Consider the following 18,699-nt stretch of genomic DNA (forward strand, 5'->3'; position numbering starts at 1 on the left):
GCGTGCATGTGTGTATATACAGTACAAACCTATCGAGATTCGGGACAAGGACAAGAAACGACGATGATCATGCCCCAGGCTCGGAAGTCTCATCCGAAGCTAATGTAACCTTTTGTGTGTTACTGTCGGAGTAGCGTATCTCTGCTAGATGACATATACAGCAAGTGATACGTCAAGATCAACGGGCTTTTCTATCTGGGGAATCTAGAACTTGGGTTCTAGGATGTTCTTTCAGAGTGGGAAAAGTGATGGGCCAATAAATCCCGGATGGGGGTTGCGCTTGAAGGATAACGGTTACAACGCTTGGAGACGTCATTGTCGATCTTTGGGGATCTTTGACGGGGTTGATCATCACCGCGACGGGTGTGGGTTCTGGATGAATGGGCGATTTTGAGGATGTCTAGGTGGCATGGGTGGTGGGAATGCGATGTGTGTAAGCGGCCACACAGCGGTGAAGGGGGGAGCTGGTTTTGGAGGGACTTGGGGAAGGGGAAGTGAGAGCTAGACAAGGGAGTGGCGTATGGATTGCGAGGAGCGAGGGTTGGCGGGTGGTCATGTGATTGTGGGTGAATCGGGGGTGATGTGGATTTTGGAAAGGGGGTAGGGGGAGAGGAGAGTGTAAGCAAAGGGTATGTAAACATTGAGTGGTATGCGGTTAGCAACACTGACAAAGTATGTATCTGAGCTGAATGAAAGCCCGGTAAGAGGGCGAGTACTACTCAGCTTCTGCTTCTTCTTCTTCTTCGCCGATGTTCTGCCTAGGTACATCACATCATCAGCATCACTCACTTATATTTCTGTTACCTATCCTCCCATTCTGTCCTCTCCTTGATGATAACTACAATCACATCTGAATATAAAGGCTTGATACCCGTTTCCACTATTCCCTCGTTCTTTCCCATGATGACTCGCTGAGGAGGCTTGGAACCTCCAATACCTGACAGGTGAAATAGAGGGTAAGTGCATATCTCAAAGGACCTCCTTTCGCTTTTCTGGCCACTCCCTGGCATCTAAAACTGCGTGGACCAGCCCAACCACAAACACTCAAAACTCCATCAACATCAAAGAATGTACTTCTAACAGTATTCTCTACCTGTACCTGACCAATATATGCTAATGATGGCGATGAATGAGAGGTGTCTTTCTCCCCCCCCCAAACTCCCAACTCCGCGTGTGCCCCTTTGACCGAGGCTGCTATAGGTAAAATAACAAGTGTGTAGTCCAAACAACTTTCATAAACACACCAAACACCCCACCATTTCCTCCCATTCCAAAAGAACGCCCTTTCGTTTCTTGCTCCTAAGAGATTGTTTCCTGAAATCGTATCATCCAACATGTGTGCACCTCCCACAAAGAAAGCCCAACAGTAAAAGAATAAACTCCAGACGCTCCATGCCACACCCCTTTGTTTTCTTCCTCCCCTCCATCTCCTGTGAAGTTCTGACAAAGAAAGTGAAAAAAGCAATGTAAACGAGCGACTTGGGTATCAATCCACCTCTCCCCTCGGAATATACATAACCAACACCCACACATCTAACCCACTCTCAGGAATTAATCCTCCATTCCATCCCCATTTCCACCAACCTCCCCACCCCCGCATTCAACACCGGCGGGAAATACCCATCGGCCTTGCCGCCATGCTTGCCCCCCGCCGCCGGGCAATTGTCAGTCGCCCTCCTGCCAAAAGCCTTCTAAGCCTTGACAATCGGCTTCCTCCTCACCAAAAACGGACTCGGCATCTCGTCCGTCTCCGGATTCCACACAGCCGCCGGCTCAGCGCCCAACCCCCTATTAGCAGCAGCAGCATGCTCCCTAAACGCCCTCACCGGACTCCCTCCCCCTCCCATTCCCCCCGTGTTCGCATTCAACCCGCTGCTGAACCCCTCCCCAGTCATGATCCCGCTCAACGGCCTACCCCCAGCCCTAGCCTGCTGAAGCTCAACCAGTGTCCTACCCTGGATATTTGACCTCATCCCGCCAGAAATCTTGTTAAGACCCGTCATACTGACCGTTGTATGCAGCTCCCCTTCCTTCTTCGCGTCAGAGAGATTCTTGTTCAACCCCGCCGCACTAGGAATCTTGCTCAACCTCCTCAACCCGGGGCTGTTTCCTTGTTGCTGCTGCTGTTGTCCAAGAGCACCATTGCTCCCCGCCTGCCTGAGCGTCAACCCCCCAGTTCCAAAGTCAGGGTTGCTCGCCACCGCCCCAACAGTCTTGCTTTGCAAGGTAGTCGTCTGCTTGCTTTGCAGCCTATGCACAGGCATACTCTTTTGCGCATGCAACTGCGGCCTCCCCTTGCTGGTAAAGGGGTTCTTGCTCGAGGCCTTGATATTCCTCGTCGGGCTGGGCATATCCTCATCATCCGAGTCACTCCCATAGTTTACCGGTGATGGAGGCCTGTCGCCCGAAGCTTGCGTGTTAGCCGCCGCAGCAGCAAAGATATTCGATGGGTTGTGTGGAGCCTTGGTCTCGATTTTCCTTCGGGGAGAAAGAGACAAGTGGGCAATAGCGACAGGACTGGCATCAACATCCATTGGTGTGCCAACCGGCGGCGCCATCACAAACATGGTCTGGGCTCTCCCAAAGGGAGTGCGCGCCGTCTTGAAGGACGGTTGCGTCATGGAGGTATCGGCCGGCGATTCAGGCTCGGTGATATCGGTCGTCGAGGGGAACTCGTCCTCTGTCGGGCTGATAGAAGAAATCGACGAGTGCTGATATGAGTCCTTGGAAGAAGAGAGCTCCGCAGGGCGGTGCTGTTCCTTTTCCTCGAGCTGCTTTCGTCGTTGGAGTTCGACTTCGAGGCGGGCCTCAACCTTGGCTTCCGCCCTGGCCTCGACTTCCCTCTCAAACTCCTTCTTGAGCCTCTCAATCTCCAACCCTACCAGCCGGTCAATCTCCAACCTCGCCTTGACTTCCCATTCCCTCCTCAGGGAAGCGTCGATCTCCTGCCTGATCGCCACCTTGTCATGATCCAACAAGGCCAACTTCTGGTCCACCTCCCGAATCCGCCTGTTGAGCGAGTCCTCCTTGGCCTTGAGCGTCTTGCTGAACTCGACCACCTCCTTTTCCTTTCTCATCAACCTAACCACCGGGAGGTTCAACAATGCCGCCGTGTCCGGTCTCCTATCCGGATTCACCCGGAGGCAGTCCTTGATCACCGCGAAAAGCTCTGACGAATAACAGGCCGGAAGCGGCGCAATCTTCCCCTCCTTGATCTTCTGGACGAGTTGAAAGTGCGTCTTGGCGTTGAACGGTGGTTCCCTAGTGCAGAGTTCGTAGATGATGCATCCCAATGACCAAATGTCGGATTTCAGTGTGTATTTCTCGGCGGCGCAGATTTCGGGGGACATGTAAAAGGGGGTTCCGACGTAGGTGGAGGCGAAGTCGTGGGAGGCCATCACTTTGGAGAGGCCAAAGTCGCCGAGTTTGACCGAGTTGTCCTCGCCGAGGAAGACTGGAAAGGTTAGTGACGACACCTTATGGACAAGGCACTTTTACCAAAGACTTACCATTCTCTGGCTTCAAATCACGATGAAGAATGATGGTGCCACCCGACGGCGCCTTAGGCCTCGCTGTCGTTCCCAAACCCAACACGGTCTTACCAACTTCTGGTGGGTCGACGCCGTAGTGGCAGCGGTAGAGGGCCGAAACGAGCTGCGAAAAGATGCTCCACACAAACGACTCCTCAGCATACTGGTTCTTTTGTTGCAACTCCTTGATGACCCGACCGAGATCTCCATTCCCGCAGTATTCCATGTACAGGTGCAAATCTTGGGTCGCTTTGAGGTGTTCGCGGTGGTAGTAGCCGACAATATTGGGATGGCGCAGCGTCGAGAGGATCTGGAACTCGGCGTGTAACTGTTCGCGCTCCTTTTGGGACATTTTGAGGTAGCTGATCTCTTTCCGGCAGAGGATCATGCCGTCCTGCTTGCGGCGTACTCGTCGGATGACGCCAAACGAGCCGTGGCCTGTTTGCGGGTGTCAGACAGAAGAAAACGGAGGACGAACAGAGCAAAAGCGACAGGGAAGGACGTACCAATCTTTTCAAGAACTTCATATTTGTCGCTTTCCGACATTTTGGCTTTTTTTTTTGTTTTTTGGATTCTGGATTCCGGGACAGCAACTCGCAGAGCAATTGTCGAATTAGAAATTCCCTCGCTCCATGCGCCGGATCGATTAACAAGAGATGATTTGCGATTATAAAAAAAAACAGAACAGATCAGGCACTCAGGGTGCCCTTTTGCTTTCTGCTGCTGCTGTTGGAGAGGGGGGGGGGGGTTAGTAAATTCGTTTTCTGTCGTTGGGCGGGTGGTTTGTCGAAGAATGGGGTGGCAATGGCTGGCTGCACAAAAAGGAGCGAGTTCGAAGATGTGCGTTGCGCTGGCTGGTCGGGTTCAGAGTCCAAGAGTCAACAGACCCCAGCGGTTGCCTAGGCAGCGGCTACCCAATTCGGACAGCCAGATGCACCATCCCCCATAAAAAACGTCAGGGGTTTAACGACCAAGGGGAGCGTGCCACGCCATTGGATGGCGGGGCTTTCAACAGGCGCCTTAGGTAACCCGGCCTATCGATAAGGCTTCGCCCTTTCTTGGCCGGGGGGTGCGGGGCGGGCACTGCGGGATCTCAACGGCATCACCAATTGCCGGGGGCCGTGATTGGGAACAGATGGAGATGGATTGGCTTGGCTCGTGCATGAATCTTGAAGGCGTCCGCCACCACCAGTGACCAACATCGCCTCTCACCATTTGAATGGTATTTTTGTGATCTTTTTTACATGGTGGTTTAGAGCATCGTTTTCTTCTCATAGAATCCCCTCGCATATACACTGTACAGAAAAGATAGATAGACCATGGTGCTCCGAAAGTTCGAGCTTGAGGCTAAGCTCAAAGACGATAACCAGCTTATTCAGACTGGGGTCTTGCGAAATGAGCACCCCTTCGACACATCGCCAGAATTCCACGATTTTTTGATGGCATGTCGCCGCGGTGATTTGAAGCGGTGTCAGGAACTGATCTCTGAGGGCGTTAACATCAACGGCAAAGACGCTTACGATTATACCCCGCTCATCATTGTAAGTCGTCATTCTTTCTTCCTTGGTATCCCAACCCCAAACACATCATGCATTCCCTCCCATCTTACATACAACTGACTTGTAAAGGCCAGTCTCTGTGGTCATTATGAACTGGTGCAGCTGTTGTTGGAAAGCGGTGCGTCAACATCTCAGTCCACAAGCTCATAAGTCGAAATACTGACATCATTCAGGGGCCCTGGCCGACCCAGACTCGTTTGAGAGAGAAAGAGCCGTATACAACGCCTTGAACAACAAGATTCGGAATTTGCTGCTTTCATATGATTACACCAAGACAGCGGATCCGTTGCAGTACTGGTCGACCCATATCACATCTCTGCTGTCTCGTGAGATTCCACCAACATCAGACATTACCCTGTCAGCACCAAACGAGGACTTTCACCTGCACAAGTTCATCCTGTCAGCGAGGTCACCATATTTCAAGAGAAAGTTTGCGGAAGCGCCCGACACTACCACCTGGAAACTGTCTCACAACGTTCCTGTTGAGGCCTTCCGGATAGTCCTTCGCTATCTTTACTTGGGTGACCTCCCCCGAGATTTCGTCACCCCACGAAGCACCGTCACCGAGGAAGAGGTCTTCAAAGGCATCGACAAGCTCTGCAAGCAACTGGAAATCGACAAGCTCTGGGAAGCCGTCCTCTCCAATGACCGCCGACTAGCCCGCCAACGCCAGCAAGACGAAGTCGCCCGCGCACAAAATCAGATCTCGGCCTTCTTCCGGGACACAGTTCTAAAACACAAAATCGAAGTAGACACTCGCAAAGCCGGCCAGGTAAAATGGCCCCAGCACAACGCCATCTTTGCCAATGTATTCCTTCAAGCCGATGAGGAGCTCCCAGAGGATGACGCCCCAGAAGAAGAGGAAGATGAATCTCACCCCCCAACTCCAAACGGAGGCGGCATCCCCATCGGCCCAGCCGGCTCTTCCAAACCACCCACCAAAACCCCAAAGAAACCCCGGCGCTCAACCCTCTACCCAGTCCACAAACCCTTCCTGATCCGCTCCCCCTACTTCGCAACAATGTTCGCCTCCCCCTTTCTGGAGTCTCAACCCTCCTCCCACCTCCACATCATCCACATCGACTGCACCCCCCCAGTCCTAGAAGTAATCCTCTCCTACCTCTACACCGAAGTCTCCACCTGCCCCCTCGAGCACGCCCTCGAGCTCCTTTACGCCTCCGACATGCTTCTGCTCGACGCACTCAAGTCAAAGGCCGCGGTCACGATTTCAACCCTCGGATCAGGCAACACCAACGCTTTGGTCGACCGCACGCACCACCACGATGATGGATCGACAACAAAGGAAAAGGTAGAGCAGGAACCGATCAACGTTTATGATGTCATCCACGCGGCGTGGGACTTGTCAGTTCAGCGGCTGGAGGAGTTTTGCGCGAGGTATCTGGCGAGCAGGCTTGAGGATTACATTGACGAGAAGGAGTTTCACGACTTGATCGCGGAGAGTGCGAGTAGGCTGAAGGCGAGGCAGGAGACGGACACGATCGAGTTGTTGGATGATATCAGGTATTATCTGGGGGAGAGGTTCAGGTTGAGGTTTGAGGGGGAGGGGTTGGAGGAGATGTTGGATGATGAGCAGTTTGCGGAGGAGGAGTATCAGGGGTTGGACCTGGAGGGACCGGATGTTGGGTTGGAGGAGTTGGCGATGACGATGGGGGGAGGGGAGGATGCGGGTTATGTGGGGAATGGGGACGAGGCCGTTGTTGAGGGGGTTGATAGGGGGGATGAAGGGGAAAGGGGGGGAGTGGTTACCTTGGGGGGGGAGGTGGTGGAGGATGAGTTTGCGAGTGATGCGGTGAATTATCATATTTTGGTGGAGAAGATTGATCGGATGTTGGAGAGTCTGAAGTTGGATGCCTGAGGATTATATATATACGAGCAGATATTGTATGATACTGTTGTGTCCTCGTCAATATGGACTTTTTTTTTTTTTTTTTTAATGCTGTTGAAGATAGCTATGGGTGAGGAATTGTGACTGCAGGCTTGATTTAACTGGCGTAAAGCTGTACCTCACCCAACCAGTTCAGGTCGTATAATCGATCTAGACCTTATTGAGCTGTCCTCTCGGCCTACATCATTGGGCGTAAAGTCTCGGTTAAACTGACTGTGGTGTACCTCGGGGCTGAGAGATACAAGAGTACATCGACACTGGACCCAAACATTTCTCCGGGAATCAGCAGGCGAATGATTCGGTCAACTGTTGTGTAGTGGACACAAACGAGGGATTTTTATTCTTTTCAGTGTTTCCTTCTCCAGTCCGTTTCACGGGTACTGTAGGCGAAGCAGATCGAGAAGGTTCAAGCCACCGAAAGAGGCGCAGAAGAAAAGTCCGGATTCCACACCCGGAGAACCGGATAAGGCCCACGGATGCGTCAACCGGTGGATCTTTGATAGTCTTGGTTTTGGCCTGTTCCTGCCGCGAAGCCGACTCACCAGTGTGACATCTTATCAGCTGTGATATGCCGCATGTTTGGTCGTTTCTGTTCTGTTGTACCTGTTGGTTGGTTGGTTGGGTGTCAATATTCGTTGTCCTCAAAGGGAAAACCATGTCCAAATCCCATCCAGGCACTCCTGGGTATCTCCCTGACAGGCGACACGCAACCACATGCACCGATGTGTTGGTGGTCCCGGTGAGCATCCAGAGCTGCCGCCAAGATCAACAGAAGGGGAGCTTGTGGGGGAAAGAGGTTCGGTTCCCGCCAAGTGCTCCAACTGGAACCCCGCACATGTTCCATTTCTCAGCACCGAGACCCCCAAATCCGAGAGAACACACCATGGAAGCTTGGGATATCAGCCAGTAAGGGATGGCTTCTATCTTCAGCCGTCTGCATGCTGCACACACCTAGTAGCTGCTGCAGGTTGAAGAGGTGGGTGGGTGCCCTTCGTGCTTCCTGGGTACCCCCCTCCTCAGAGAGCAAAGAACACGAACACCTGCCGTCTTGAGACCCAACCTCCTACCCCTCCACCGCTTCTGCCCTGATCTCCATGCCTCTCGGTGGTTACACTTGTCTTGGGCCTCACGTGTCCGCATATCTGTGGTTTTTTATTTCCTTGCTTTGAACATTTTGAAGCTCTTTTGTGAACAATCAAAGTTCCAAAGCTTAGCTTCCTGTTCACGATAAACTAGCTACATAGCTAGCGGCTTCATCCCATCTCTTCCCATTCATTTGCGGTCAAGCAGCTTGTTGTTCTTTGACCTTTTGCCTTCCCTCTTTTCCCCGCGCGTGCGCTGTCATAGCCACCCTTCAAAAGGCTGGGCCGTCTCCGCTGTCACTGTACAGCATTGTTGTTGTTGCTGCTGTTGCTGTAGCTATTGCCGAATCTATCTTATCGTCAAGGTACCTGACCGTTTGCCGTGATACAAGTGCGAGCTTGTTGAATTTCTTGAGCTTTGCCATTCTCGATCCCGAATTCCCTCGTCTCTCTCGCCAGCTCTCAGCTCCTCTAAAATGGCAACCATGATCGACAACGACGCCATCCCCTCCTACACTCGAACAACTCTCGACGCCCTCTCCCCCGAAGACTTCGAAACAGCCTCCATTCGCTCCGCCGCTCCCTCGTACAGTAAGTCCCTCAGCCTTCCCCCCACCCCTTCCCTATTCCCCAGTACTAACTCTCCCTTCAGCTAGCGACGCTCCCAGTTATCACACCTTAAACCCCCACCCAGACCCAACACCCCCTATTCCCCCCCTCCCCCATCCTCCTCCTCCACGTCCCCTTCTTCCCTCCCCCCCTTACTCCCCCCATCAACCTCCCCCACTCCCACCCGGGGTCTCCCCCCGGTGCCCACCGGCCCAATCCCCTCCCCCTCCCTATCCCTATCCTCCTTCCGCATCCCCTCCTGGTCCCCATCCAACCCCCAAGCGCGTCACTACCACAACGTCGCCCTCCGCCGCGCCGCCTCGTCGTCGACCTCGTCGCCGAACACCGCCTCCCAGGAGACACTGAGAAGAGTCATGCTGGAGCGCATAGAGGAGGAGGAGTCCCGCCGGAGAATCAGACCGTTGGAAGACCCGTATCTGGTTGGGGAGGCAGCCGCCACGAGGGCGAGGCAGGAGAGGTTGGCGAGGGAGAATGGGGATGATATCCTGATTAGGGAGAACAGGAGGTGGGATTGGTTTCTGAGGCAGATGAAGGAGCGGGAGGAGCGAGAGGAGAGGATAAGGCGGTTGGGGGGAGGGGGGGCAAGCGGAGAGGGGAGCGGTGGGAGGACTGGGTTTGGCATTGTTGGGAGGGGGGGGAGGTTGGCCTTTAGGGTTGGGGGGAGGTCGTGATTGATTGGCGAGGTGAAGGCGGCGGTTTCCATCATAAAAAATTGGGGGGGATACACGGCCTCCCTTTTCATGTTGCCAAAGGATTGTGGTCTTTGGGTCTCTTGCTTCGTTTCTTTTACCGTTCATTTCGGGATGCCAATTTTGGGAAACATTTTTGGGTTGCATTGGGTCGGTATCCCTTTCTTTATTTTCGGTTCTTTTCTTCTCTCGTAAACGAGAAACATTAGAGACGGCGTTTTTTTTTTTTGGAGGCATCCGGCATGTGCTTCGGAACGCATTTTCATCATCATCGCTGGGTTGGACGATGGAACATTTTGCTGCGTATTTCTGGAGGAAACACTTTTTCTTCTTCTTTGTTTGGGGTGTAAAAAGTTAGGTTTAGTCTGTATCCCGAGGAGGAGAGCTCTTCTAGTTAGTCTGGCTAGCCAGGAAACTCAATTTGAAAGCAATGGGTTCTACTTTGTTTGGTGTCTGCTAGTTCCCAGAGTGACGGGTGCTCGAGCCGACTCACGAACCAGACTAGGGTGACACTATTGTTTGATGATGATAACGGACTTGCTCAAGGTCTAGTGTATTTCTTACACTCCAAAAAAGTGGCAGGGTCTAGTTCTCGTATCGAATTCTGTAACCCTGTTTGTCGTCTCCGTCATTCATCCCATGATGCCTATATAAACAAGTAAACATCCGTCAACGCCGGGCCAAATGCTACTGATAACCGCCTCTCACCAGCCGCGTCTCGGCTTGTTATACACTGTTGTTGTACAAATTGTACCTTCGCTCGCTTCTCCGGTAAACAAATGACACTTAGCCCTTGCTCTTGGTGTTGAGAATGAGACCGACGATGAGGCTGGAGATGATGGTTAGCACTAGCAAAGTCAGTTGTTGAGAGGTAGAACATACCCATAAAGACCAAGAACTTCTCCGAAAATGAGAATAAGCACCATGCCGACAAACACTCTCGACTGTTGCATGTACGATCTGACACCCTTGTCGCCAACAACGCCAATGCAGTAACCGGCGGCGAGACCTGTGAGTCCAACTGACAGCCCACAGGCAAGATGCATGAAGCCGTTGAACAGGCTGTAGTTGGCACCCCCGGCATCAGGTGGCGCAAGGTCCTGGGCGATCAGGACTGAGATGACGAGGGCGTAGACGGCGATGATACCCGACATGACGACGGGGATCAGACACTTCATGATCAGGTCTGGCCTGAAGGTGCCCACACCCGCGATGCCAATGCCGGCCTTTGCGGTACCATATGCTGCACCCATGCCTGTGATGACGATGTCTTGTTAGTATGTCTTCGGATTCGCTGAGGATATTTCGGTGGAGAGTTCGAGAGATGGGTTGAACATACTGCCAAAGATCATGGCTGCAGCGATGCCGGCCTGAAAGAGAGTCTGTCAGCAAGCTTGCGATATGCGACAGCCAACAACACCGGGAACTGGACTTACCATTCCGAAGAAGGGCGCGAACTTGGGGGAGAGCTCCGAGTCAGCCATGGTGAGATGTCTCCAATTCAAGACGGATTCGGGTTGTAGATGACGGCTAGAAGCGAATGGGCGACGATAAAGGTGGACGTCGACCAGGCGTAGGGGTTTGGGAGAGCTCGACGTTGTTGTCTCTGCCTCCAGTGCACTGCACGACAAACAGCACGGCACAGCTTGGATGTTACGAAGCCGCCAAGGCCAAGCACCACCCGCAGCTTGGGGGAGCCGTTCAGTGCTAACCTGCCAAGATCAGCCTTCCCTTTGCTTCAGGTGACGGCGCACGTGATATTTCAGTTGGTTTGGAATACCTTGTTTATCGTTACACAGGGTCACAGTGCCACAGAGCTTGATTTGGGGCCACCTGCATCATCGCCAACCAGACGCGATAAGCAAAACAGTCCGGAAACTTTCGCTCCCCTGGTTGGATAAACACGCGTCGTTTCTTTTTTTTTTTTTTTTTTTTTTTTGCACCTGTGTCTGTGAGACTCACCAAAACTGGTTCAGCTGACCACATGGAATATACGGGATAATGCGAGAAATTAATCATGAGGTGCTTATCATGTTGGCCTAAGGTAAGGTAACTAACTGTAATTCGAGATTGCCTTGAAATTTAGGCCCAAGGTGGAAGAAACAGACAGGGGCGGCGGGATGCTGCGCCCACTCTCCGGCATCCACCCTTGAGGCCCTGTAAGGACCACTTTGGCCTCGCTGGGTGTGAATGCTCTCCTTTCTGTCGAGAGATTGATCGTGTCGCCATCTGATATCGTGTCCTGCCCATTTCCATTCTCTTGAACAGTCGGTGAGGGATGCGTCCGTACATCTAATCGGCCGCTGTGCACCCCCGAGCCAGCCACTCAGAAGCTACCGGCTCCTAGGCCCATCCGGCCAAAAATTGTCGTTAGGGGGCAACGTCCAATAACGTCAGCTCTGGCCGTCCGTGACACCGACCGGAAACAATCTCGACGAACGGCAGCCCTTCTCCGACGACACACGTTCCTTTACCTGCCATTACCTACAATACTCCAGCGATAGCCAGCCGTTGGCAACGGATACACCGTGGTTGTCAGAAGCACACTGGGCTTTTATAGCTGGCCGAGACCATCGTTTGCCTGCCCTGTGAGGTGCGACATCTAGACCAGACCGTTCCCCGTCGAGGTAGCCGGCGAGACGTCGACACCGAGATACGAGTAAGTTTATTTCCTTCCCCACTTTTTGCTTCCATTCTCGAACAGGAGGGCATCCCGCCGCCCATCTACTAGAATACCCAACCCAGATTCGGCTGCTGATGGGATACACACGCAGACATGGCCGATTATCAACCGGACCGAGTGCCACAGTCGAGGCATCACCAGCAGGGACATGCCGACACCTACCAGCGAGATGCCGCCTTCTCCAACATCTTTGGCGCCGCACCGCCCCCGGGCCGTTCGCAGACTATGACCTCGTCCGTCCACCCGCCCGAATTCATGCAACCGGGTCGCACCCAAACTATGACATCCACTTCGGGCATGTCGGACATGCAGCGACCTCCGCCTCAGCGGTCACCTCATGGCGGGGGAGGAGGAGGAGGAGGATACGGCGGGCCTATGCCGCGACAGCGGCCGAACGACCGAGGAGGGTACGACTACTACCAGGCGCAAGGTCAACCGCGCTCGGCTTCGACCGGAAACCAGGTCCCGTCGCCCCAGTTTCTTCAGCAACAGCAACAACGGCGCCCCTTCCCTGGAAGCCCGCCGCCGCAGCAGGGGCAACAGGGCTACCCGTCTCAGCACTATAACCAGCAATATCAGCAGCAACCGCCGCCGCGCAGGCCACCTCAGGGGTCGCCGCCCCAGGACTATCACAGCCCTCAGCAAACCGCAACCCAACGGTTCTACCAAGGTGGCAGACCCGCTCCGGCGATGAATGCCGACCCCTATCGATCTCAGTCTCTGGCGAGCTATCCGAGAGGACCCCCGATGTATCAACCTCCTCCGCAACAATACCAGCAACCAGCCCCATCTGCCAACGCCCTTCGCAATGCTCAGTATAGTAACCAGCACTCGGCGCGGACCACCGCACAGGGTCGGGTTGTGCCCGAGAGACACTTTGAGGATCGTTCCAATACCATGACCGGTTATCCCTCCCACGATCGAGATTCTCACCAGACGATGAGTGGCCGCGTGATTCCGAATAGAAGGCCGGCGGGGCGCGACAGTAGCGGTGGTCATTCGGTGACGGCAGACTATTTGGCCAATAGCTCGCATAGCTCGCCAAATCCAGGACATGCTATGGGGTACGGCCCCCCCGGATCTCAGACAAGGACGGTCAGTATGGCCTCCTCAGTTGGAAACGACAGCCAAAGGACAATGTCGATGGCCAGCACCATCACACCTTCGATAGCCCCAACAGACAGAAGCGACACTACGATTGTTCAGAGGTCATCTTTAGGCAGTGAGAGACCACCGACAGCCAGAATTCGGCCACCAATTGTGTACCCGGCTCTCCTATCTCGTGTTGCCGAGTGTTTCCGGCGAAAGATTGTGGTGGGAGACAGGACCAAGAACGAACTGACATACACCAACGCCTTCAGCGGTGCCGAGGCGGTTGATGTTTTGTCTTACATTATCAGAACCACAGATCGAAACCTGGCTTTGCTACTGGGGCGCGCACTTGACGCACAAAAATTCTTTCACGACGTCCAGTACGAACATAGGTTGCGCGACTCGACCTACGAAATGTACCAGTTCCGCGAGACGATGTCGGACGAAGCGAACGAGGAACCGGGGGTGAACGGTGTCTTTGTACTGCTCTCCGAGTGTTACTCTCCAACTTGCACCAGAGATCAACTGTGCTATTCTATTGCATGCCCAAGACGACTGGAGCAGGTCTCTAGGCTCAAGCTGACTATGGGTCCTGGTCTCAAAAGAGAAGGAGAGGCCACGGTTGGTGACGATGATGTTGATCAAACAGACGAACAAAGACTCTGGATCAACACCGTTCCCAAGGAGATTGCTGACAGCATCGGAGATCGTGAAAAGAAGAGACAGGAGGTTATTGCGGAAGTCTGCTACACGGAAAGAGATTTCGTCAAGGACTTGGAGTATCTTCGTGACTTTTGGATCTTCCCACTGCGTGGAAAGATCAACGGCATGTCGCCACTTCCACCACAGAGACGAGAAAAGGTGGTCAAGACGATTTTCAGCAATATCATCGATCCGCCAAGTATCCACGCCGTCAGCTCCAAGTTTGCCAGGGCACTTACGGAGCGTCAGCAAAAGACGCCGGTTGTCAAAAACATTGGTGACGTGTTCCTGGAGTATGTGCCGCACTTCGAGCCGTTCATTCACTACGGTTCCAAGCAGCTGGAGGGCAAGCACGAGTTCGAAAATGAACGGGCCATAAACAAGGACTTTGCTCTTTTCGTGGATGAAATTGAACGGCGGAGGGAGTCGAGGAAACTGGAACTGAACGGTTACCTGACAAAACCGACGACGAGGCTGGCCAGGTATCCGTTGCTGTTGGAGAACGTCTTGAAATACACTGAAGACGGCAACCCTGATAAGGAGGATATTCCCAAGGTGCTGACCTTGATCCGTGATTTCCTCAGCAGGGTGAATGCCGAGTCTGGAAAGGCTGAGAATCGTTTCAACTTGCGCAGACTTCACGAGAACCTCAAGTTCCGTCCCAACGAAAGGGTCGACTTGAAGCTCACACATGAGGGCCGTGAGATGGTGTACAAGACTCAGTTCAAAAAGACGCCGACGGAAACGACAGCCGATATCACTGCTTACTTGTTTGACCATGCTATCCTTTTGGTTCGGATTAAACAGGTGGGCAAGACGGAGGACATTAAAGCGTATAGGAGGGTAAGTGATCGGGACAGGATGTTCTTAGACACATGGCTAACATGGCTCTAGCCGATTCCGCTGGAGCTTCTTTCCATCAAGGAGATGGACGAGGTTATTCCGCAGTCTGGTTCCGTCAAGAGGACATCGTCTAGTTTACTGCCTCTTCGCGCGGCCAATGACACCAAAAAGGGCGAATGGCCCGTCACTTTCCGGCATCTAGGCAAGAACGGTTACGAGCTGACGCTGTATGCTTCGAGCCAGTCCGGACGACAGAAGTGGCTCGAGTTCATCGATGCTGCGCAGTCCAAGCTGAGAGCCCGTGCCGACTTCTTCAACACGACTGTCATCTCCTCTGGCTTCTTCTCGCCCCAGAACAAGATCAACTGCATCACGCCTTTCGATGGCGGTCGCAAGCTTATTTACGGAACCGACAGCGGCATCTACATGTCGGATCGTCGCGCCAGGGACGGAAACGCAGCACCGCGCCGTGTGATAGACGTGACGGGTGTGACGCAGGTTGATGTCCTGGAGGAATATCAGCTTCTGCTGGTTCTCTCCAACAAGTCGCTGTTGTCGTATCAGCTCGGCGCGCTGGATCCCAACGAGCCGCTCTCGTCCAAGAGGGCCAAGAAGATTCAGAACCACTGTAACTTCTTCAAGTCGGGTATCTGTCTGGGGAGACATCTTGTCTGCTGCGTCCGAAGCAGCGCGCTGTCTACCACGATCAAGGTCTACGAACCGAACGACGCCATGTCCCGCACCAAGAAGCAAAAAGGTCTCTCCAAAATGTTCAACGCCGGCCAGGACGAACTCAAGCCGTTCAAGGAGTTTTACATCCCCACCGAATCGACGTCGGTCCACTTCCTCAAATCCAAACTGTGTGTCGCCTGCGCTAGAGGGTTTGAAGTTGTTTCTCTCGAAACGCTGGAAACGCAATCGCTGCTCGACCAAGCCGACACGTCACTGGATTTCGTGTCGAGAAAGGAAGGGGTCAAGCCTATTCACATTGAGCGCCTTAACGGGGAGTTTTTGCTGAATTACAGCGAGTTTTCGTTTTATGTGAACAGGAACGGGTGGAGGGCGAAGCCGGAATGGAGGCTGGACTGGGAAGGGTCACCGCAGGCGTTTGCGTTGAGCTACCCGTGGATTCTGGCGTTTGAGCCGAACTTCATCGAGCTGAGGCATTTGGAGAATCTGTCGGTGCATATCGTGCCGCATAGGAACTTGAGGATGCTGCATTGCAGCACGCATGAGGTGAGTTTCAACTCTGTTGACATTTGACATTGGACTTTACAAGTTTGTGTTGAGAGAGAATGGCTGGGAACTAACGGGTTGTACAGATCTTGTTTGCGTACGAGGATGAGCAAGGACAGGATGTGGTTGGGGCGATTGACTTTTGGAAGAGCCAGAGGGGGAGTATGTACCCTGTTGATGGAGCGGCGCCGGCAGCGTTGCCGTCGACAGATGGGGGTGACCAAGGGGCGGTGTCGGGTACTTCGGGCCAGCAGCAGCCGCCTAGGTTGACGGTGAATATTTAAGTTTATCAAGAAGGGAAAGGGAAAGTAATATTCCGGTTTGGAAGTCTTTGAGTTCAAAGTAGGTGGGGGGGGGAGCGGTTTGCAGACGGGGTTTGAAGGAAGAGGAGCAGTAGCAGCAGGGTTGGAATATCTGGGAGAGTTTTCTTTTTTCTTCAATTTCGGGAAGTTTCTATTGTAGTGTGGTTGGGATCGTGTAGTGATGTTTTTGTCTGTCTTACTTTTGTTTTTTTCTGTTTGTTTTCTACATAACACACAAGTCCAAGGTATTATTACCTTTTTAACATGAGCAAGAAAGTTTTTGTTGGAAAAGTTTTGGGGGTATAACTGGAGAAACAAGGGGCAGGGGGGTTTTTGAGTTGGGTGTAATGCTAGGAAGGTTTGAAAGACAGATGGGTTTTTTTTTTTTTTTTTCGCGTGTGTGTTGCGATGTTGTTTTTGCTTTGTGTTTCCTTGGGAGGGAAAAGCATTTAGTTTATTTGTTAATACCTATGTGTTTAAAGTTCTCAAGGGGGGGGTGATGGCTTTTTGTCTGTTGAGATAGTTTTGGGTGAGAATATAAGGGTGTCGAAAGTCAGTTTGTCTATTGGGCAGAATGTAGGGTTTGTTGGTGACTAAGTGGTACAATGATGAATGCAAGGGGGTTGGGAGGGTAGGTAGCCGATGTCATTATCAGAAGGAGGCTTGCATTCATTCATTCAGCTTTGGTGGTGGTGTGAAGCGGGAGGGTAGACATGGTACGGCTGAACTGTAGAGTTAAACAGGACGGAGGATCATGACGAGTGCTACTACCGAATGTCCGCGATGGGGGAGGTTGAAGGAAGCTTTTGGGAAAGTGAGCCCCCGAGAAAGAGATTATGGACGTCATGTCCGCAGATTTGGCATCTGTGCGGTTTGTTGTGGCAGAATTGATCATCACCACCCTTGGTGATTCTTGATTGGGTTAACGGGAATTCATGCACCGGATCGACCGATTGATCGGCTTCTGGGATTTGTGGATGGTGTGGTTGACTCTAGAGAAATCTTTCTTTTTCACTTCGAGGAGCTGGGAGAAAAGGATTGGGTAGGTTGTTGGCTCGGGAAGCAGGGGGGACGGACGGTTGATCCGCTGTCACTTTGCAGGTGATGCATGTTGATGATGCATGGTGACCTGACGGGAAGACATAGGTAGGTACGAAGCTGATTTGACAGATCAAAGGGAGAGGTCAAAAGAAAGGGAAATGCCACACCGATATCGCTGTTGAGGAGAGAGGAGGGGGAGCGCGGGGGGGGGGGAGGGTTGGTTTGTGAGACTTTTTCCTGTTCGCCATGTTGATAGACACACTGAGTCTTGTCGTAGTTGAGACGGGTACAGAAAGGAAAAAGGTCTGGGTTGTCTTTTGATATGTCATATTTTTTCTTCTTCCTGTCGTCGATTTCTCGATGAAGCCAGGAGAAGGCCAACGGGAGTGCCGAACAGCCAAGTTGTTGTCAGTGTCTCTAGACGAATGCCAACGTAGCTCTCGCTTGCTTTTTGGTTCTCGAACGGACCGATCTTGGGCAGTTTGGCAGTCTGGTTGCTGCTGCAGTGCACCACTGCACCTCTGCCCTGTTGATGAAGCAGAAAAAAAAAAAAAAAAGAGATATTGCACAGACGCCCAAAGTGGGAAGACGAGGGATCGACGTTGTCCCAAACGGGGTTTTGGTCCTGGTTTTGCATTCCCAAATCAAGAATAGGGTTTTGGTTAGCCTAGCGAATGGACATGCAGCTACTTTGTCTTTGCCGGTGAGGGCATCTCGATGGGTGTTCAACAAACGTCGTTGTACATTGTCCTCCCCTCCTAAATGGAGGATTTCTTGTGAGACTCCGTAAACGCGCGTCATGTTGCACTCAATCGGCAGGCAAAAAAGTGATAATCAGGGGATCAATGGAGAGGTGGACGGTGGGAGATACCCCGCTATGAACTCACCATGGAGCCATGTTGGTGTCTCTCACTGTGTCTTGCAGTAGTGCTGAGATAGCTCTCAGGTGTGATTGTGATGTATGCCGAGTTGATCCGTCTGTCTTGGAGGAGGCCCAACTTCTTGTTTTGCATCAACGCATACCTCTCTCTCATCACATTGTTATGAAGATGATGCAAAAGCAGCAAGACAGAGTATTGGTGACAGCTGTCAGCCCCCGAGCCGTCGAACGCCGTCACAGTGCACTTGTAACCGTTACCAAATGTTACGGTGACCATACCCAACCGTTGCCCAGTCCAATCCGCTGACAAGGGTCTCCCCAGACTCGAGATATTGTGGGGTATCGGTAACGGGGGGGTGCCGGGGAGTGAGAAGCGGGAAAGGGGTCTCGCGGACAGGGGCATGTGACGATTTCAAATGTGAAATTGACATGTGTCGGGTACGGGAACAACGGGATCTTTTTTTTTTTTTTTTCCTCTTGCTCTCTAACTTCTCCTACCGAGCCGTGGCGGCAACAAGGAAAAA

The 18,699-nt window shown here is 52.7% G+C and overlaps 7 protein-coding genes across 7 annotated transcripts; 3 read left to right on the plus strand and 4 right to left on the minus strand.

The window, feature by feature from the left end:
- Window positions 1-218: 218 nt before the first annotated feature.
- Window positions 219-1,010, minus strand: QC761_117168 (uncharacterized protein; the record flags this gene model as incomplete). Its single annotated transcript, XM_062874994.1, has 3 exons — window positions 219-664; window positions 717-754; window positions 805-1,010. The coding sequence occupies 3 exons, from the start codon at window positions 1,008-1,010 to the stop codon at window positions 219-221; spliced, it is 690 nt and encodes a 229-aa protein (XP_062738213.1).
- A 681-nt stretch (window positions 1,011-1,691) lies between these two features.
- KIN3 (G2-specific serine/threonine protein kinase) lies at window positions 1,692-4,322 on the minus strand (the record flags this gene model as incomplete). Its single annotated transcript, XM_062874995.1, has 3 exons — window positions 4,009-4,322; window positions 3,510-3,968; window positions 1,692-3,454 (listed from the first exon to the last, which is right to left on the minus strand). The coding sequence occupies exons 1-3, from the start codon at window positions 4,055-4,057 to the stop codon at window positions 1,692-1,694; spliced, it is 2,271 nt and encodes a 756-aa protein (XP_062738214.1). The 5' UTR covers window positions 4,058-4,322.
- Window positions 4,323-4,640: 318 nt separating this feature from the next.
- Window positions 4,641-6,965, plus strand: QC761_117180 (uncharacterized protein; the record flags this gene model as incomplete). The annotated part of the gene is made up of 3 exons (XM_062874996.1): window positions 4,641-5,071; window positions 5,159-5,207; window positions 5,263-6,965. The coding sequence occupies exons 1-3, from the start codon at window positions 4,850-4,852 to the stop codon at window positions 6,963-6,965; spliced, it is 1,974 nt and encodes a 657-aa protein (XP_062738215.1). The 5' UTR covers window positions 4,641-4,849.
- Window positions 6,966-7,791: 826 nt separating this feature from the next.
- On the plus strand, window positions 7,792-9,809 carry QC761_117185 (uncharacterized protein). The gene is made up of 2 exons (XM_062874997.1): window positions 7,792-8,668; window positions 8,730-9,809. Exons 1-2 carry the CDS (start codon window positions 8,554-8,556, stop codon window positions 9,050-9,052), a joined length of 438 nt encoding a protein of 145 aa, XP_062738216.1. The 5' UTR covers window positions 7,792-8,553; the 3' UTR covers window positions 9,053-9,809.
- Window positions 9,810-9,829: 20 nt separating this feature from the next.
- On the minus strand, window positions 9,830-10,880 carry VMA11 (v-type proton ATPase 16 kDa proteolipid subunit 2; the record flags this gene model as incomplete). Its single annotated transcript, XM_062874998.1, has 5 exons — window positions 9,830-9,908; window positions 9,961-10,225; window positions 10,279-10,651; window positions 10,736-10,766; window positions 10,833-10,880. 4 exons carry the CDS (start codon window positions 10,878-10,880, stop codon window positions 10,183-10,185), a joined length of 495 nt encoding a protein of 164 aa, XP_062738217.1. The 3' UTR covers window positions 9,830-9,908; window positions 9,961-10,182.
- A 17-nt stretch (window positions 10,881-10,897) lies between these two features.
- QC761_0019340 (uncharacterized protein) lies at window positions 10,898-11,382 on the minus strand (the record flags this gene model as incomplete). Its single annotated transcript, XM_062872055.1, has 2 exons — window positions 10,898-11,108; window positions 11,378-11,382. The coding sequence occupies 2 exons, from the start codon at window positions 11,380-11,382 to the stop codon at window positions 10,898-10,900; spliced, it is 216 nt and encodes a 71-aa protein (XP_062738218.1).
- A 136-nt stretch (window positions 11,383-11,518) lies between these two features.
- ROM2 (RHO1 GDP-GTP exchange protein 2) lies at window positions 11,519-16,498 on the plus strand. Its single transcript, XM_062874999.1, has 4 exons — window positions 11,519-12,055; window positions 12,171-14,716; window positions 14,768-15,952; window positions 16,039-16,498. Exons 2-4 carry the CDS (start codon window positions 12,173-12,175, stop codon window positions 16,234-16,236), a joined length of 3,927 nt encoding a protein of 1,308 aa, XP_062738219.1. The 5' UTR covers window positions 11,519-12,055; window positions 12,171-12,172; the 3' UTR covers window positions 16,237-16,498.
- The last annotated feature ends 2,201 nt before the right edge of the window (window positions 16,499-18,699 follow it).

Source organism: Podospora bellae-mahoneyi (assembly GCF_035222275.1).
Source record: "Podospora bellae-mahoneyi strain CBS 112042 chromosome 1 map unlocalized CBS112042p_1, whole genome shotgun sequence".
Lineage (NCBI taxonomy): Eukaryota > Fungi > Ascomycota > Sordariomycetes > Sordariales > Podosporaceae > Podospora > Podospora bellae-mahoneyi.